Below are 20,077 nucleotides of genomic sequence, written 5' to 3' on the forward strand. Positions count from 1 at the left end.
TTATTATTTTTCGCTCAGGCATCTTGAAATCCTTTGCTCTCTGCTCGGCTGCAAGGTACGGACTTGCGAGGCTGTTTTCTTCCCTGAAAATAAACTTTTCCCCCCCTCCCCCCCCCCCCCCTCTCCCCTCCCTTGCATTGCTGCATAATTACAGGATATTTATATTTTTAACAGAGGCTGCACCCTCTGTCCGGGTTTTCCTCCCCATTTCTCTCCATCTCGCCTAAGAATAAAACAACTCCCCTGATTAAAATCCAAAATAAATAAAGAAAAAAACCCAAACCCCAGCAGGTTGGGTGCTAGCAAGTGAAATAAAATTAAATAGAGAAGAGCGAGGTGAAAAAGGAGCTGCCCAAGGATGCTCAGCATCCCCGAGCTGGGCTGGGACCCTCTGATGCTCCTTTTCAGTGAATTGGTTATTTTCGGGTGAGTTCCTGTGTTGTTGTTTTTTTGCGGGGAGCAAAGCGAAATCGCGGCAGCCGTCAAAGGTTTGGGGTTGGGGTTTTTTTTCCCCTTCTCCTAAAGCTCGGAGCTCTGAGCCTGAGATTTGCCTTTTTTCCTCCTTGTTGCCTGAATTTACTGCAACTCGATTTGACAAGATCCTCTCTGTAAAAGCGCCTCAGTCTCTCCTGGTGCTTTAGTTTTTGTTCGGAGTATTCAGCCCATCACCAAATAGATCCCATGACGGAGTTTAGGTCGGGTTTATGTGTGGACAATCCAATATTTGTATTTATTCTGCCTTTTACTGGGGGTTTTGAAGGGGAGAATTCAGGGAGAAAAAAAATCCCTAAGTGGCAGCCTGTGAAGAAAAGGATTAAAATAAAAAAGGGGGGGGGGGGGGGGTGGGTGGGATGCGCTGCAATATTTTCATATAGAGATGGAAAATGGAAGCAGCCACCTCTGCTCGGCAGAGAAATATCTTCCACCTCGGGCAGATGATTTCTAATCCAGGTGAAAACCCGACGAGCACCCAATTGTTGCAGGCAATTTTGTTCTTTCAAGAGTATTTAAAGGCAGAGGGATAACCCTTCGGAACCTGGTACCGCGGAAGTTACGCGTCCTTCAGGTGCATCTTTGCAATGGGGTTGCAGAAGAGATTTAACCCCCCCTTCAGCCCCCCCTCCAATATTTTAATTTATTTTTTTTTTTCTCTCCCGGCTAATAATTCTTTGCAAAACTCGCAAAATATCTGGCAACACTTGGATATCCCTGGGGTTTTTTTTGGTACGAAAATGCAGAAGAATAGCGAAAGTGGAGGCTCCGGGGGCACGGGATAGAAGACAAATGACTTTAATAATAATATCTGTTTTAATTCAGCTGGAAGAATAAATGATGAGAGCATTGCTGAAAGTACATTCATTGATTGACAATAAACAATTGCATTAAATATTCAATATGCCACTCTTACGTAATAAATATTTAACCAAACATTAAAGGAGGTTTTCGAATATTTATTAGCCACTGACTTAATTCATTTGTTCTATTCTTTGATATATCACTAATTCGATATCAAAAGTCATTAAGCCAGGCCTGCTTTAACTTTAAACTTGGAAACTTTACACGATCCCCCCGCACACTGTCATTGCCTAAATGGTATATTCTCCATAAAGCATGCCAACTTGGTTGATGTATAGTTGATGTGCACATAGAGATCGACATAATTAGCGTATGTTAGAAGCTTGTTAATTAGCACCAACCCCCTCAATCCCAGATAGAGAGAGAGATAGAGATTTACTTCGGATTTCGCAGCCCAGCTGGAGGAAGAGCTGAGCGTTCCCGCCTGCAGCAAGGTTTTAGGAAACGTTGGAAAACTTACTTCTGTATCTCCAGCGATTTTATTGAGCTACCTACAATCTATCCAGGAACACTTCTAAGGATAGAAACAGCCAGGAGAATAAATTATAATAATCAGCGTAATTAAAATATACAAAAGAAAAGGGTGGAAAAACACCGTTCGAGCTCACTAAGACCCTCCCTCTTTCTTTCTTTCTCCCCCCCCCCCTCCACCTCAACCCCCAGCCCAAATCGCCCCCACCCCATCTCCAAACCCTGCTGAAAAGCAGCGAGCAGAATCCAAATAGGAAAGGGGGGGGGGGGAAGGAGGGGGTGGGGGGAGAAAGAAAGAAAAAGGCAAGAAGGGAAAGGAGGGGGGGGGGGGGTAGGGTGGTAGTGGGGGGAAAGCAGCAACTTCACAAGCCGCCCCTTGTACTTGTTCTGCTGTGACTCTGGCGAGGGGTGTGCCTTCGGGAAAATGAATACAAATCTGCAATTGATTTTCATAATGTTTCTGCGGTGTTTGCAAACCAATCGTTTGAACCTCTGAGATCTTACCTAAGTGAACCACTCCTACGCATCTAAGTGCTCCAAACTGATATATGACAATATCTACTTTGGATCACGTGTCCTCCGGAGCGACTAAGACGGATAGCGCGTCATCTCGCCTTCCCAAATTTTTTCCCCTCCGCACATCGGATCCAAAACATCTAGCTATAGGAGCAAGAAAAGGAGAAAGATGTTTAACTCGGTGAACCTGGGCAACTTCTGCTCCCAGTCGCGTAAGGAGAGGAGCGCTGAGTTTGGAGAAAGGGCAGGTTGCGCTTCTAATCTCTACCTCCCCAGCTGTACCTATTACGTCCCTGAATTTTCAACTGTGTCATCTTTCTTGCCACAGGCCCCCTCTCGCCAAATCTCCTACCCTTACTCCACCAACCTCTCGCAAGTGCAGCCCGTGCGAGAGGTCTCCTATGGTCTAGACCCCTCAAGTAAATGGCACCACCGAAGCAATTACGCCTCGTGTTATTCCGCAGAAGATCTGATGCATAGAGAGTGCATCCCGCCTTCCACCATGACCGAAATGCTAATGAAAAACGAGAGCGTGTACAGCCACCACCACCCCAGCTCCAACCACCCGGCATCGACGGGATTCTACACCAGCATGAACAAAAACACTGTCTTGCCCCAAGGTTTCGACCGCTTCTTCGAAAATGCCTATTGCGGGGCGGAAAATCCGACTGAGACCTGCCTGCAGAAGGGTGAGGGCAAAGTGGAGGCAGAGTCCCAACCCCACGCACTGTCATCCCGCGGAGAGCAAGGTATAGACCCGGAAGATGAGGAGGAAAACACAAACCCAGGGTCTTCAGCCTCGTCCTCTTCTGTCACCAAGGAAGGAAGCAAAAGCAGCAATTCGAGTAGGTAGAGCAGTAAATGGAAAGGTTAAGGGACTAGCCCGTGTGTTTTGTCGGTCAAATTTTATGTGGAGTTTTATAAGCATTCAAAGGATTTTATTATAACCTACAAAGCTCTTTCTTCCAACGAGAAGAATTTTTACGATGGGAAAAGCTCTTTGAAAAAAATGGAGATGTTAGGCGCAGACACAGTATCTCCGAGTCTGTGAAATTTTAAAAGCACACCATCGTGACAAATATTAACTTTGATCATGAACTTACATGAGCATTTTAAAAGGATTTGGTCCCGGGTTGCTGAGGGTAAAAGGCAATTGGGCAGAACACTACTTTAGCTGCCTGTGCTTTCTTTTTTTTAGGCATTTAAGATGCATGCAAAACGTTTGGGGCTTGATGGTTGTTTTGTTGTTTGGGGGGGCTTTCCACCCCCCCACCCCCCCCTTTTAATTAAAACTGGATGGCGAGTCTTTTCTCTTGGTGGGGGTGCGGTGCTAAGGGGGAAATCTGCCGAATTTGCAGGCAAACGCTGGGCTTTTTCTTCGACTTTTCTGTTTAAAGTGGCATTTATTCTCCCCCAAGCCCAGTGGAGCGCCTAGCTTTTGTCAGGAAGGGCTTTTTTTTTTTTTTTTACTTACGTGGTTGTTTGCTTGGCTCTTCTGGGCTTGGGGATTTTTAAAAATTATGATATATTTTTTTGCATGCACTCCCGTTTTCCAGGCAGTCTTAGAGGAGCTTTTTTAAAAGGCTGAATCCAGGCAACTTTGCAAGTTCGCGTTCAGCGAGGGGCTCTTCTGGGAAGAGGGGAGGGTTGTTTTGTTTCCCTATTTGCTTTCGTGATGCGAGTCCCCTTTTGCAGCTCAGATGCTAAGTTCTCTTTTGACTTTGATTCCTTTTTGCGTGTGTGGCGAGGACTGGAGTTAATCAAAAACTTATGCGGAACATAATATCTAGTTCCTCTAATTCCAACCTTGCTCATGCTGTTTCTATACAGATAACAGATTTGCAGCTGAGCGTGGTTGGGTTGTGGGTTGTGTGTGTTGGGATTTGGGGTTAGGGTTTTTTTTTTTTCTTCTCCCAGCCTCTCTAAACCCTGCTCCAGCAGCCTGCTGCCTCCAGTCCCAGGCTGTTCTTTATTTAAATTATAATAATAATTTAAATTACCTATCCGCACCCTAAATGCCTGCATGTGCCTGCGTTAAACCCCGGGCAGTGGGAAAATAATTACACCACGGTCCTTAAGACCCTGTGTAACCTCACCTCTGCTACCCCTAACAATGGGCGAACTGCTGGAAGATCTACCCCCCCAATCCCCCAGCCCGCATTAATAACCGGAATTATTAAGCTGCTCTTATCTATGTGGTCAGCTGTGAAGATGAGCCTGTGTCTTGCATTTCCTTAGGATATTTACCCTGCCTTCTGGTTCTTTTAAGGTGCTCCCAGAACGAGGAAGAAGAGATGCCCCTATTCGAAATTCCAGATCAGAGAGCTAGAGAGAGAATTTTTCTTCAATGTCTATATAAACAAAGAAAAAAGGCTCCAGTTGTCTAGGATGTTAAATCTCACTGACCGACAGGTTAAAATTTGGTTTCAGAACAGAAGAATGAAAGAAAAAAAATTAAGCAGAGACCGCCTGCAGTATTTCTCTGGAAATCCCTTGTTGTGAACATCTTTTGAAATCCCCTCTGCTGGCGAAGTGTATGTGTATCGAGGAGGAACAGTTGCGAGCATGGGTTTGCCCTCTGAGTCGACAAAGCAACCTCAAAGTTTAAGCCTTTTCGTTACTTCTATTTGTATGTCTGGAACAGTGCTGAGTAACAAAAGGAGGGAGATTTTCTTTCAGTTCCCGCTTCAAGGACTTGGATTCCATGAACATTTAATTTAACTTTTCTTTTTTTTCTTTTTTTTTTTTTTTTTGGGGGTGCCTGAACAGGTTGGGATATCCCCTCCCCCTTCTTTTTTTTTTAATATTGTTTAATTATTATTATTATTTCTATTGTTATTATTATTTAGGCACCCTGTCCGGTTGAATAAATGGCAGTGCTGTGTGTTACTACCACGGTGATTTCAGTATGCAGCTGTGTTATCACAAGAGCGGCCAAAGTCTCCCTGTAGGATCAAATCACTTCATCCGGGGTGAGTGTGTGCGTGTGTGTGTGTGTGTGTGAATGCACACACGGACATGTGTGTCCTCGTATGTATGTGTGTGTGTGTGTGTGCACATTCACACCCACCCCGCTCCTCTGTGTGCTAAGGAAGATCATCATTTCCACCTCCTCCATCCACCACTTCGAGCTAAAAATACATATATATATGCATATATATTTGCCTATATATCCATATATATATTCTCAGCAGCATCATTTCTACATTTGGAATCGGGGGGGGGGGGGGGATGGGGGGGGGGGGAAATCCAGCCGAAAATCCATTTGCAATAACTGTCTCTCAAATGGTTTGTAAATAATTTCCGTGGTGTTTTGGGTTTTGGTGGGGTTTTTTTCCTTTATTTTTTTAATTCCTTCCCCTTCCCCCCCGGAAATGGGAGACGAAGAACAAGAGGAAAAAAAAAATCCTGAAAATAATTAATAATAATAATAAATAATTAAAAAAAAAAAATCTTTGTGTATGTAAAGTGAGTCCCCGGGATACTCTGTGAAATTCTGTGGCAAATAAAGACATTGCAAGCTGTTCTACATTATGATTTTATTTGACCATTTTATTAGAATTTCCCCTCTTAAAAGCCTCTTTGCGGTCATTGTGGTGTGGGTTTCTTCTCTAGGACTTTAAATACCTGAACGCATCGCAGAAATATCATCATCCATATTCATGGGGCTCACTGCAATCTGCTCTAATAGGACTGGTATTAATAGGAAGCCTCCACCTTGGAGCACACGTTTGGTGTGGGGTTCATTGTGTTGTTCATCAGCGAACCGAAATTTATAGGATTTTTCTTGGCCCAGTAATCCTCCCCTGAATTTGGCTCCAGATGTCTTTCCCTGTTTTCCGGTTGTAGTTAATCTTGTGGGGTTTTTTTTTTCTTTGCATTTTCACGAGAACAATATATTAGTTTTGGGGGTTTTTTTAAATAAAAAAGAGAAGAAAAAGGGAAAAAAAAAAAAAGGACTGAAACTCTAATTACACCGAGAAACCAGCCGCATTTCCATAAGTCAAGGATACCTTATACCTCCAAAGCACAAATGCAAAGTCAAGTCCTTAAATTCCTGCTTAAGGAAAACAAGTTCAACTCCCAGGCACAGGGTATAAAGTGATTTTTTTTTTGGTCCCCCTGCCCCCTCTCCTTCCCCTTCCCCCCCCCCCCCCCCCCCCCGCCCTTCCTCGTTTGCACAATGACGTTTTTCTCGCAGTGTCCGAAAGCAACACAAGGTTTTCGAGGACAAAGAAATCCCGAAGATGCCGTTGGTGATGTGGTGCATGTATTTTGTGTAAATACCACAATTGGGAAGGTTTGGGGTTGTTTTGGGGGGCTGGGGTTTGGATGGGGTTGGGGTGTTTGGGCTGGGGTTGGGGTTTTATTTTGGAGGGGTTGGTGGGGTGGATGTTATCTTTAAGGTTTTCCAATCTGGATGCTCTCCTGCTTTCTGATGTGGAGCGTTGGGATTGTGCATATGGACGAGGGAGAGGTGTGGGGAGGGGGGGAACTGGGAGGTGGGGGGACACGACAAAGAGAGAAAGACCTGAGGGGGGGGGGGATAAAACCCCCAGCAGCCAAGAAACAGCACATTATATTGAGCGTGTTCTTGTAAAATTCTCATACTTGCTTTTAAATACAACCCTGTTGAATGAAACCCCCTTTGATGGTGTCTTCTGATTTTATTTGACAACGGCGGGGGGAAAAAAAGATGTTAAACCCGCAAAAATGCTCTTCGTTTGCACCCATCCAAACACCCCTATGCAACCCCCTCCTATCCCCCCCCCAATTCAATACAAACCAACTTCAAGCTTTTGTGATAGACCCGTGTCCCGGTTATGCCACGATATGATCTTGAAAGGATGTTCAGAGGCATGTTTCTCATTAAAAGAGTGGGAAAGGGAGGAAAAAAAAAGGGGGGTGGGGGGCTCGGTGGATGTCAAACGGCTTCTTGATTTCCTTGTATTTATTTTTGCAAAGCCTGCGAGCTGAAAGGACGCTTGTCCCCGGCCTAAAACCTCGCCTGAGCTTTCCCCTCGAATAAACCAGGGGTAAAAGGAGGGGATATTTTGATTTGATTTTGATTTTTTGCGGGCTGCAAAGTAAAATAGACAAGCTGAAGATAGGAGCCATCTTCCTGGCAGATGTAGCTGCACGCCGGGACCAGCCCGAGGAGGGAAGGGGAGGGAGGGGGGTGTCGTTTACCCTCCCCAGGAGCCAAAAAATAAGGGGCGGGGGGGTGTGGGGGGGGGGGGAGGTGGAAGGGGAGTTGGGGGGGAGAGAGAGAAAAATAAAGCACCTTTCTTTAATGAGTGTTTGCCAAACCTTCCCAAGGTTAGGAAAACTAAAGAGAGGTGCAATAAGGTGAATATCGGGAGGTCAGAAGCGGCAGTTAATGCTCCGTAACAGCAGCGGCTGTCCGGACAAAAGCGGCTAGTCTAGACATTGTAATAAAGACTGCAGCACTAAACAGCTTAATTTTTCTTAATTACCCCGTCTGGCTAAAGGAAAAGACTTCCGCAGTAAATAGTAAACAAATAAGGGAGTCTTGCCCAGGGAATTTTTTTCCCCCCTCTTCTCTCTCTCCCCCTCCCTCCCTTTCTAACCCCCCCCCCAAACCTCCTTTTCCAAGGCTCCAGTTCAACTGCAGCACAATGAAACTGTAGGCCTAGTTCAAAGTTTTCGCGAGCTAAAATGGAATGCTAGTTGTAAAATCCAAGTTTATAGACCATGTGGGAGTTTACAGCAGCATTAAGCATCAGTGCCATGTAGGAAAAGGGCTGTTAATGTTCTGGGGAGGGAGGGGGGGCGGGAGGAGAAGGGGCTGGCGGAGGAAGGGGATGGGAGGGGGTCACTGAAGATGCTTTGGGTACCACAATGGGGGAAGAGTACAAGCAGAACAGGGTTGAGACATATGTATCTCGGATGCCCAGTGTGCGTGGACTTATATGGGGGGGGTGGGGGGGTGGGGTGGTATATGCGGCGGGGCGAGGGGAGGATCCGGCGCCGGGGTTTTTTTTTGGGGCCGGTTCCCATTTAACGGCAGAAAGTCCAAAACTTGCCATGGCGAGGGGTTTTCCGAGGAGGGCCGGGGGATGCAGGGGTGGGAGGGAGACCCACAGGAAGAAAAATGTGAATATATGATGTCTTTGAACTTCAATAAAGTCAAGTCCATCACCTTTAACCCTTTTGTAATAAAGCGGAATCAGAGAGGGTCGCTGCTCCCCGGCCGCCCCGCCTCCAGGGAGCCGGGGTGAGGTGGTGGGGGGGTGGTCGGGGTGGGGTGATGGTGGGGGGGACACCCACAGAAAATCCCGACCCCCCCAGACCTCCAATCCTGAACCCCGCGTGGCGTTTATGATGCTTAATATTTAACTCCGCCGCGCAGCGTTTAATGCATCGCGAGGCAGGTTTAACACACGCGGCGCCCACTCTTTATTATTGTTATAAACCTTTTGATATCTTAACGCATGAAAAGTTTTTATAACTTTGTTTGGCGTAAAACTTTTACAAGTTTTTCCTCTCCCCCCCCCCACCCTTTTCCCCCCTTTTTCCCCCTTTTCTTTTCCCCTTTTTTTCCCTCCCCCCTTTTAATTCCCAGCACGCATTTAAGCTTTTCCATCAACTTTATCCCTACCTCGGATGTCCATCACAATAAAACCTCCCTCATAGGCTGGGGAGCTCGCTCTGTGCTCGACGTTAATGACACCCAGACTAATTACGAAGGCCCTTTCCATGTGACGTACAAACACACCAACCCAACCTGTTTCCTATTGCTCCCTGGATTTCATACACAACATATTGGAAGCAGCTCTGGGTGACTTTGTTGTGAAATATTGCAGAGAGGGAAGGAGGCGAGGGGGCCGGCTTCTAATTGGCTTCTTGCTGGATAATAATGTTAACTTATGTTGGCTTCCATACAAAGCAAATTAATTCCATTTTTTTGAGGGGGGGTAAAAAAATTGAAGGGGAGAGGGAAAAAGAGGGGGAAAAAGAGAAAGAAAGAAGATCAAAAAGCAGCGTGGCTGAAGGGGAAGCTGTAAGACCTGCAGATTCTGGATTAAAGAGTCCAGAGGTTGTGTTGGACGGGGCTGCACACCCCCACCCACGCTCACCCAACTTGCACCCACCCCACGACCCCACGCAGCCTCTCCCGAAGGTGCCAGGGGCAGGAGCACGTAAACTTGACTGTGCGCTAAGGCGAAGCCTCCTCGGTGGCATGTAAATAAACAACTTGGGCTGAACAACTCAGCGAGAGCGGCACACAATAGCCACGAGGGGAAATCCTTCTCCTTTATTTTTGGGGGGTTTTTCCTTATTTTTTCTCCTCTTTTTTCCCCCTTTTTTTTTCCTCACCATTTCCACTCTTCCTCACGGGTTTGACGCTGGGTTGCAACTTGGCCAGAGCTGGGATTTCGCAAAAGCGAAGAAGAAAACCAGTGGGGTTTTGGTTTTTTTTTGGAGGGGGGGCATTTTTTGTTTCTTTTTTGGGTTGTTATTGTTGGTTTGCTTTTTGGTTTTGTTTTTTTTGTGTTGTTTTTTTTTTTTCCTCTTTGGCAAGTGGACTCGAATCGACCATCAATTGAGCTAATCCTCGCCTGTGGATCCTAGGGTGAATTCATTTATTTGTGTACCAGGAACTTTTATAGGAGCAATAGCTGTTCCCGACGGAGAGGCAGGGCTGGGTACAGGGAAGCAGGCAGCAATCCCCAAGTCCTGGAGCCCTCTCCCAGGGACCCTGGTGGCTCATAACTTTGGCGAAAGGCGATTAAATTGGTTCTCCTGAAGCACCGCTCTGCCGAAGGGGGACCGGCGGCGAATTTGCTGCTGAAATATTGTAAAGCCACCGGCAAAAGGAGGAGGGAGAGGAGGGAGGGGAAGGGAAAGGAGAGAGAGGCGAGGGGGTGGGGGGTGTTGGTGGTGTGTGTGGTGGTGTGTGGGGGGAGAGAGGAATAAAACTTTGGGGAAGGAATTGAGGGTTTGCAAACTTGCGATGTAGTTTTTATCACCTAAAAAATAGACACCACCCCCCCCCCCTTAAAATAAATTAACCTCCAAAAATTAAAGATACGTCCCCAAAAATTAATGCCACCCCAGAAAAAAAAAAGAATCCCCCTTAAAAAACCCAACCCCAAACCCCACAACTACACCCCCCTCCCCTAAAATAACTAACCCCCCAGAAAGGGAGGCGCGGCGAGGGATGGGGAGCTCGGGGCTGCGCTGCCCCTCTGCACTCCGGGAATATATTAAAAATATGACTTATATTATTTTGCCCCAAAATGGCGGCTCATTAAGGCCTGGCTTATCCGCCTTTCATAAAGTCGGGGGATCCAGGGATGCTCAGCATATGTTAGATGGAAGCACGTTTCTCTGCTTTTGATAACTTCTAAATTACAACATGAAACCACGAGAATGTGGTTTGCAACCTCATAAGGCTGCTTGCTTCTTCTTCTTTCTTTTTTTTTTTCCCTTTTAAATCTGGAGTTGAGGAACATATTGCTGATGGAGGCCATAAAAAACTTTATTCATTAAAAAAAAAATAAGGGAAGGGGGGGGAAAGACTTAATGTAAACATTACAATTGTTTATGTGCTACAAGTAGCAGAGTAAATTCGTTCGTTTTAATTGTTAAAAAGCGGCCTAATTCCTCCCTTTGAATTAAGTGATAGACGCTCCAGCAAATCTGCAGTCCTCTGCTTTAAAGATGTGCTTGATATAAACCGTATGGGACTGGGGAAATGAGGGATAACCCAGGCGAAACTCTTCGGGGGTTGCGAAAAGCGCCTGATTAAGGAAGCAGGGGATGCTCGGGGTTATCTCTCAGGCTGAGGATTGCAGGTATGGGGGGAAATATTTTTTCAAAATTTAAAAAAAAAAAATATATATTTAAAAGGACAATTGGAGTGGGGTTCTGGTTGAGTTTTTTTAAAATTATCCCCCCGCACATGTGTTTCTCAGTATTTTCCAATCTCTGCGGCCGTATTTGTGTTGGGAAGGTAAAGAGCCTCAAATTTAGGGGAATACAGCAAAATACACAGCCCAGGCTTTAATTCCAGCTGATCCCCATGCTGTAGGTGGGAAATTTGTATTTATTCGGATTTTTTTTGGGGGGGAAAGGGGCAGCTTTTTTCTTTCCCCTCCCCAAATAGCTGCTGCTTCTTTCTCGAGGAGAAAAGTGAGTGTGAATCGCCCGTCCTCGCGGTGCTCTCCATATTCTGCTAAAACTCTAATTGAAACAATAATGTTTATTTTGAAGCCCTCAGCAGAGCGGCGTTGCCGCTTCAAAGGCGCCTGTTAAATTATCAGCGTTTTAACCAAGTTTGAAAGAAATCATTTTCCTATCGTCATCTGGGAAAAAGGAGAATTCTTTGAGGTTTGCTCTGAACTCGCCACATTTTAGCACGTCCTTCATTGTTCGCAATTTTTACCTTTCATCGTGACTCTTCGCCTCTTTCAACTTCACTTCTTTTTTTTTCCCCTCTTTTTTTTTCCTGTCTTTCTCTCTCTCTTTTTTTTTTATTCCCAACTTCATAAAAGGGCCTCTCCAAAATCCACATCGCCGCCAACCTCTTGGTTATTTTGCAGCTTAAAATCCGCCGCCACCAGACCAAAAAAAAAAAACCAACCCCAAACCAACCCAAACCCACTCAAAACAAACCTTTAATTTTCCAAAAGTGCAATAATCCGCATTTCCACAGCTCCCACCCTGACTTTCCCACCTCTGCTGGAAATACTTCTCCTTTTTTCCTCCCCCTCCCCCTTATATATATATATATATATTTAAGGAGGGGTGTCAATATTGAAGTTTGTTAACGCGGTTGGAAAATTAAAGGAAACATTTCAGCACTGAATAAACTCCTCCAAAATCCCCGTGTCACATCGTTGTGCTCTGTCACCCTGCCTGCTCTTGCTTCTCTATATGAATTACACTTCCCAAATTTCTCCTTCCTGATCAAAGGGAAAGGGGAGGGGGTTAAAAAAAAAAAAGAAGGGGTCCAAACTCCATCCCAGTACATGGGTGCTATGTTGGGGGTAGAAAAGCTTGAACGCAGTTTTCAATACCACCTCAAGGAACATAATATCATTCCATAATTCTTTGACTTAAGTTACTCCGAAAGAAGGAAGCAGGGTAAGAGGGATTGTAAAGTTTGATAGATTTCTTGTGGTGATAGTTTACAGTTTCTAAGCCAACATATAAAGGCGTGGGTTTTATTTTTGCATCGCTGTTATTGTACTCCAGTGTACTTTGTCATAAATCAGAATTATTTCCGCTACAACACGGGGCATAATACCGGGCAGAAATACAAATTTAAGGTAATCATTAAAGTGTTGCTACCAAATACTTCCTCGAAGCGAAAATGAATGTTTGTCATAAAAACGTAGGAAAACTTGGTAAAAAATACAATGGGCATAAGAAGCACTTTCTCCACATAACTCACGGTTAAATAATTAGATTGAAAAGGGGACAGGTAAAATATTCCGGGGAAGTCCGAGAGATGCTTTGTCTTGGAAATAGTAGACATTTATATACTCCTCGGGGTGATGGGCAGGAGAGGGGCTTTTCTGGCATCTTCCCCCCCCTCCTTCTTCCTCCACCTCATCCCTTCGTCCCTGCCTAGCAAGGTCCACGGCTTCCTTGGCATCCCGAGCGCTGATTTGGGGATGTTTTAGGGCAATTGCTCTGTCTGTGGCGCTGGGGACAATGGGAGGACGTGGGGACAGCCCGCTCCGCGCATCCCTCCCCCTTGCTACCCCCCTCCCGCCACCCCCTCGGTGAACAAGACCCGTGAAAGGAAGGGCAAAACCCCACTCTGATTTTTCTTTTTGGGGGTGTCCTTCAGCGTTAAAACCCCCTGAAATGGCCCAAAAAAAGGGCCAGGTTGAATCCACGCGGGGGGTGGGGGAACAGCTTTCTAGGAAACGCGTGGGGATGGCAGCCCGACGGCGGCGGGGGATGAACATCGGACGTGTATATGGTTCCCCTAAAAGTGTGTAAAATTCAAAGTAGGTTATTAAAGTCCTTACCACGGGTAGACTCTCTCCTTTTAAGTTTTAATAGCATTTGTTCGTATTTATTTTCTGTAATTAGAGTGAAGCATTTTTCCCAACGGGGGTTCCACTTAGGCTGATGAATTTTATTTCTCCCTCCATTAATGACCCATGTTTATCATACTTCTAATTATTTTTAACTTTAAACAATATTCGGTCTCCTGGAGACGCCTCTGTGCCGCTTCCTAATGTCAACTTTCTTTTTTTTCCATGGCCAAAAATACCCCATCGCGCTGAAGTTTCGAGCGATATTCTGGTCCTATTTTGATGAAAAAAATCTGAATTTATATTTCCTCAGCCCCCCTTTGCTCCCGATAGATGCTGATTAGCAACTCGCGAAATAGGCTTGAAACCCTTCAAGCATTTGCATCGGTAGCTTGTGCTGGCAAAACCTGGTAAACAAAACGCCTGTGAACGGTGTAAATCTTTATTTTATACTCACAACATTTACACATTCATAAAAGATGAGGTTTCCAGCACTGCGTTGGTGGGGTCGGGTTTTTTTTTTCCCTTATCCAGGAACCTGGCTGGGGAGGTTTGTTCGAGATGCTCTTGAGAAGCGCCTGGTTCTGCAGAGAAGCAAATTCCAATTATTTAATGTCACGTTTGATGGGCTCCGTGCAACTCCTTCATATCTCCTTGGACAAAAGCACAAGGCAGAATCCAGGGCGGGAAGGAAAAAAAAACCCAACCCCAAAACCCCACGAATCAGGAAAACATATTTAATCTTTAGGCAGACAATACAGGAAACTATGAGGTCAAATTTTGGTGTCCCCAAAAATGCACATGTGTAACTCTTTGACTGGGCAGCATAAATTATTGGGCAGCCATATCAGCTGCAAAAATAAAGTAGAAAAAGGGGGGAAAAATCAAAACGGGAGGGGGGGGGGGAAGAAAAAAAAAAGCAGGAGCAATATAATACAAAATTGCATTGGTCTTTAATTTCATCACCTATAAATGAGAAAATATTGGCTCCCATACTAAAGTTTTATTCTTTGCTTATAAATATTATGTGGAATTTTCGTTGGATATCATAAAACTGAACGATTTCTATCAAACTGTTTTAAAAAGACCTATGCAGATAACACAAATAGAGGCAATAAAGTCGCAAATAGCTTTCCAGGGGAACCAAATGGCGTCTGAAGCCTACGAAAGCTTTTACTGTGCTGGGGAAGGGGGCACACGAAATAGGATTATGCACTTTGAGGCTTTTTCGGCCTAAGATATTGAAACTTGTCCCACTTGATGCGGAGAGAAGACCCGCAAGGCTCTTGAAAGTTAAGTCGAGGGGAATTTTACAGCCCTGCTTTTGAAAATCTTTGGGAAAACAGGTTTGCAGACGTGAGAATATTTAAGCAGGACTTTGCTCTAAACCGTTACAAATCACCCCAAACGGTCAAGTTCCACTTTCTCTTCTCCAATGTACTTTTTTTTCCCCTATCCAAGATTTTGCTCCTTTTTCCCCCCCTTCTCCCTCCCCCCTTTTCTTTCCTTTTCTTTTCTTTTTTCTTTTTTTTCTCTTTTTTTCACCCCCCCTTTTTTTTTAAATGAAAGGTGGCGTTTTCTTTTTGTTTCCCTTGAAAGTGACTCTGAACCCGTCTCTTTCTAACCGTAATGATCTTGAAATTCCGGGCTATCTCCCTTTTTATTTATTTATTCGCCATTGCCCTGATCCACCGCTTCACCTAAAATCAGACTTCACCCACCAGCACCGCAACACGCCGGGGGAAATGATGAAAAAAAAACCCTATAGAGCTTAATAACTACACAAAATAGGAAATAATCAAGAGAATAAAGTTGGGGGGAGGGCAGCATAACCACAAAGGTTTAAATTCCGTCGTATTTAAGGCGTCAAATCTTGCTCGGAGATTTCAAATTGCGAAGAAAACAATAACTTGAGCTGCCATCGCAGCGAATTGCGCCACAAAAGAGGAGAGAAGGAATATTGGAGAGAGAAAAGTAACTTTCCTCCTGAAATCACCCCAGGAATGAAAGGAGAAAAAAAAAAATCAAAGAAAATCCCATCAAATCGGGAAAGTTTCAGTGCGCGAAGCTTTCTCCATCACGTTTAGTGAGTCCCAGGATGGATTTTATGGGGTTGCTTTGAGTTTTGTTTTTTTTCCCCAGTAGATATTTCCCGGAGAGAAAGAAGGATCGGACAGTGAGACAGACAGACAGACAGACAGGAGGGGAGAGAACACACCACCGCACTCTTGCAGTTCACCATCTGAAAGTCGCTCCCTTTTCACAAATTCGAGCCCTTTTCCTTTTTTTTTTTCCCCCTTCTCCACGAGGAATTCTGAATTTCTTTTCCTTTCTTTTCTTTTTTTTTCTTTTCCTTTCCCCCGCACGACACCACGGACGATTTTAACCCAGAAACTTAAGACAGTTCGGGAATGAAAGTGGATAATTAAAAAAAGCTGTCCTCGCAGAGGCAGGGAAGGCGAAGCTGCTTTGCTGCGGGGGAAAAGAGGAGGGGAAAAAAAAAAAAGGAAAATAAAACAAATCGAGGTTTTCACCGTCTTTTTCTTCATTTAAAAAAATAAGAAAGCTGCTTGGGAAATATCCAACCTGCTCTAAGGAGCTTCGGGGTTACGGGGAAATGCCTGGCTGAAGGGTCTCTGAATTATTCCCTAATTTCCACACGCATACCCCCCCTTCCCTTTTCTTCCCACATCTTTCTCCCAGCACCAAAAGCACCAAAGGCGCGGAGAGCATCACCCCACCACACCCCCTAAACCCCATCAACCCCCCTCCCATCCAAAAAAAACCCCTAAATAATTTTAATAAGAATAAAAATAACACCAAGAAGCAGCAGCCGGCTGAGCCCAGAGGAGCTCTCCCATGCCCAGCCTGCCTGGGGAGGGGGAGGAAGGAGCAGCCGGGTGGAGGAAGAAAGCAGGAGGCGAGGGAGGGGGGAAGTCGCTAATTGGGATGCAACAATTAAAAATCACAATCAGTTTTGGGGCTCAAAAAGACAATTCCGAGAAGGCACGGGGAAAGATGGGGGGAAAAAAGAAAGGAGGGGGGGTGGGGGGGAGAGACTAATTTGTATTTTATATATAAAGTAATTTTTTTCCCGCACCCCATAAAAATAAAAGGGGGGGATTATATATATATTTAATTGTATATTCCCCCCCTTTTCATTTGCCCCCTTTCCACGCGTGGCTCCGTTGGTAAACAAACGGGCGGGCGGGGAGCGGGGCGGCGGGGCTCTGCCTTTGTTCAACGTGAAGGTCCCGGCCCGGTGCTGGCAGATGTCGCTGTTGCTCCACGGTGCCGCTCCCGGTCCCGACAACTTGACCCCCGTGACGTCGTCCCCGTCTGAATCATCAAGGCCATTTTCAATCCTCATTGGCCTGGGCATCACGTGGGGGGGTGGAGGGGGGGAGAGCGATGCGTGGATAATTATGGTGCTTGATATTTTTTCCCCCTAAAAAAAAGATGTCAGCCCCTGGCTGGAGTATTCCTCCTTAAAAACCCTCTCTGAAAATGTCATGTCCCAACAATGTGACTTCTAACTCGTTTTTGATGGACTCGTTGGCCGGTACCTGTAGAGGGGAGAATTATTCCTCCAGCCAAGGGATGTACATGCAGCCTGGGAGCGATTTCAGCTGCGGAGTCATGAGGAACTGTGGAATTATCCCGTCTCTTTCCAAAAGGGACGAGGTGAATAGCGCTACCTTGTCTCTCAGCACCTATCCATCTTACCTTTCTCAGCTAGACACTTGGTGTGACCCCAAAAATACGTACAGGATCGAGCAACCTGTTGCAAGACAGCTCCCATCCTGCTCCTTCCCAACCAATGTCAAGGAAGAGAATGTTTGCTGTATGTATAACGCTGATAAAAGAGCAAAAAATGCCACAGAGACAGCCCTCTACCCCAACCAAATGCCTGAGTCTTGCCTAAATGACCATGAAGTCCCCGTTCCTAGCTACTACCGAGCAAGCCAAGGTTACCCCTCCATGGAGAAGACGTCAAACTGCAGCAATCCAAATGAGTTTGAGGCAAGTTTTGAATCCAGGGCGAGCCTGAACCCAAGGAATGAGCATCTGGAATCAGCACCACCACCTCCTCCACCTCCTCCGCCTCCCCCGGTGGCTAAAGTGAGTTTCCCCGAAAACACAAAAACAGATAATACTCAGAACACATCCACGAACGAAATTAAAACAGAAAAAAGCGCCCCAGCACCCAAAATAAGTCCTTCGGAAGCAGAGAAAGACCTGAATAAAAACACTGACACCAGCACTGACAATTCTGACAATGAAGCAAAAGGTAAGGGAATCATTCATTACCAGTAGCTAATTTCAGCAATTAGTAATCATCCATAGCTAATAAGAGTAATGCGAATATGCAGTGATGTGCTCTCTAGCCTGCCAACTTCTCCTCCAGAAATTGGCACAATAATGTTGTGTATTGTTGGTGTCTTTTGGGACAAAAAAAATATATATATGGAATATATTCTTCTTCGAAATGTTGGTGATTTTGCAATCTGTGTCTTAAAGCTGGGGGTGGGGGGGTGTGGGGGGTGGAGGGGGAAAGGAAGGAGCAGGCAGCTATTTGAGAAGTCGTCCTCTTGCTGTTTGTATGGAGAAAATTTGCTGTGCATGTGTTAAAGGAAAAAAAAAAAAAAGAAAGAAAAAAGAGAAGAAATAATTCCGTCCTGCTGCAGAATGTACTGAGATGGGGTGGCTTCGCTTTGAAATGCCAGAGACTTGGGGGTCGGTTGGTTGTTTGGGGGACACACTTGTTTTGTGGGGGGCTGTGCGTGTGTGGGTTTTTTTTAAGGCGGATGAGCCTCGATATTTGAATTATTTGAATTCTTTTTTTTTTTGGTCGTCCCCCTTCACCTCGCTTTCCGTGCAAGTGCTTTATTCCCGTGTGCTGAGCGGAATTGTCTTCTTTGGCTTTGCTCGGTGTTAAAGTGGGGTGTGTGTATGTGTGTGTGTGTGTATATATATATATACACACAGAGAAATTAAACTGCGTAGAGTCTAATTTGCAGTGACAAACATCTCAGGCTGGAGTTGTGCGCTGTGGCTCGTTTCATGGCTTGGAAAGAGACTCAGAGAGGGGGGGAAAAAAAGGCTGCTTGGGGTTTTTTTTTTCTCCCCCTCCTTTCCTGGCGAATTGAGGTCTTGTTTGCGAAGGCATTAAAAAAAAAAAAAAAAGAAGAGAAATGTTTCTGTGTGTCGAGCAGATGTTTTAAGTTTGGGATTGTCTGAAAAGAGGCTTTCATTGAACACATTTTATTTTCACTGTAGGGATTGCATATGGCTCGGGAGCTGGTTGTATGGGAATATTCGGGTTTGTTTCTCCTTTAATTTGAAGCCGGATGGATTCTCAGGCTGCTTTTCAGGTCAATAAGTGGGGATGATGTGAAATTTGAATTTCTCGAGGAAAAAAAAGAAAAGTTGGAAGGTTATTTCCTCGGTAGAAAACCCCGCTCGGGTTGGGAGCGAAGGGTCGCATGGTTTGCTTGTGGTATGTGGATTAAAATATCCGCCGTGTGTCAGGATCTGTGCTATAATTAGGGCTCCAGCAGCAGAAGGATGGCTGGGCTATGTGGCGTTGTATGTGCACGCAGGGTTGTATGTGTGTGGGTCGTGTGTTGGACCCTCATGCACACACGCCTCGGGTCTGTGGCACCAGCAAACCCTCTCCTCTGGCGTGTCCCCCCAACCCCCCCCTTCTCCAAAATCGGCCTTTGGAAAAGCAGAACCCATAAATATTCCCTTTTCCTTTTTTATTAATTATGATTCTTTAACCATTTTTTCTCTCTACCCCCCTCCCTCCCTTTATTTTATTTGTTACCATTCCGCATCCAAATGGAAATGAAATGATCTGACAGTTGAGTTACAATTACACACAGAGAGACACAAAAAAACACCCCACAAAGTCAAGGTTATCAAAACCCCCGCAAACTTAACAGCACAAAGCGCCTCCAACATTCACGCCAAGAGAGGTTTTGGTGGGAGTCCACCCGAAAGCAAGATTCTGTTGGGTTGGGTTTTGTAATTGAGAGGGAAATAAAGAAACAAACGCGGATCAAGGTTTTATTTCGCTTCGGATGTGAAATCTAAAATGGAGAAAGAGGCGGTTTCTCGGAATTTTGACATATTTTTGGTGCGCTTTATAAAGGCATGAAGTGGTGTTTGGTGTGTTTTCAAATGGCCAGAGCCAATTCGGGGCGGATTTTGTTTGCTTCTGTTGCTGTTGCTTCCCTTCAAAAACCTTTTATAGCATCACTTTTCGTTTCTCTTGATCCCGAGTTTTTAGTCGTGCAGAAGGTAAGAGACCTTTCTCATGTCATTGAAGCATTTTTTTGGTGGGGGTGTGCGGTGCGTTTAGGGGTGGGTGGGTGTGGGGGTGGGTGTGTGATGATGTTTCCAAGGGGAATTTCCAAGACTTGGGAGCATTAAAAGCTTTTTCCTGCAAAGGCGAAAGTGGGTTCGTGTCACACCAAGAAATTCTGAAGGTGCCTTTGGTTAAACCAAGTTGGTTTTGGGGTTTGGTTTGTTGGGTTTGGGTTGGGTTTGGGGTTGGGTTTTTTTTCCCCTCCTTTGCATTTCCCGAAGCATCGATACAGTAACCGGGGAGGTTACTACAGTTGTAGGATCCGCTTTGCTTTTCCTTAAGGCTTTAGGCAGGAATATTGGCCGGCTGCTGGTGCCAGGGTTTTCTCATGACCAAATTCAAA

General features: G+C 45.3%; 2 protein-coding genes across 2 annotated transcripts in view; both read left to right on the forward strand.

Annotated features, from left to right (window-relative positions):
* Positions 1-2,512: 2,512 nt before the first annotated feature.
* On the forward strand, positions 2,513-4,845 carry HOXC11 (homeobox C11; the record flags this gene model as incomplete). Its single annotated transcript, XM_084277250.1, has 2 exons — positions 2,513-3,188; positions 4,613-4,845. The coding sequence occupies 2 exons, from the start codon at positions 2,513-2,515 to the stop codon at positions 4,843-4,845; spliced, it is 909 nt and encodes a 302-aa protein (XP_084133376.1).
* Positions 4,846-16,868: 12,023 nt separating this feature from the next.
* HOXC10 (homeobox C10) overlaps positions 16,869-20,077 on the forward strand; it is a gene marked incomplete at its 5' end in the record, with an annotated part of 4,602 nt that continues 1,393 nt past the window's right edge. The window contains one exon of the mRNA XM_084277249.1: positions 16,869-17,652. Within this exon, the coding sequence (XP_084133375.1) occupies positions 16,869-17,652 (784 nt within the window). The remainder of the gene's footprint in view (positions 17,653-20,077) is intronic.

This window comes from Gallinula chloropus (assembly GCF_964237585.1).
Source record: "Gallinula chloropus genome assembly, chromosome: 31".
In the NCBI taxonomy this organism is placed as follows: Eukaryota; Metazoa; Chordata; class Aves; order Gruiformes; family Rallidae; genus Gallinula; species Gallinula chloropus.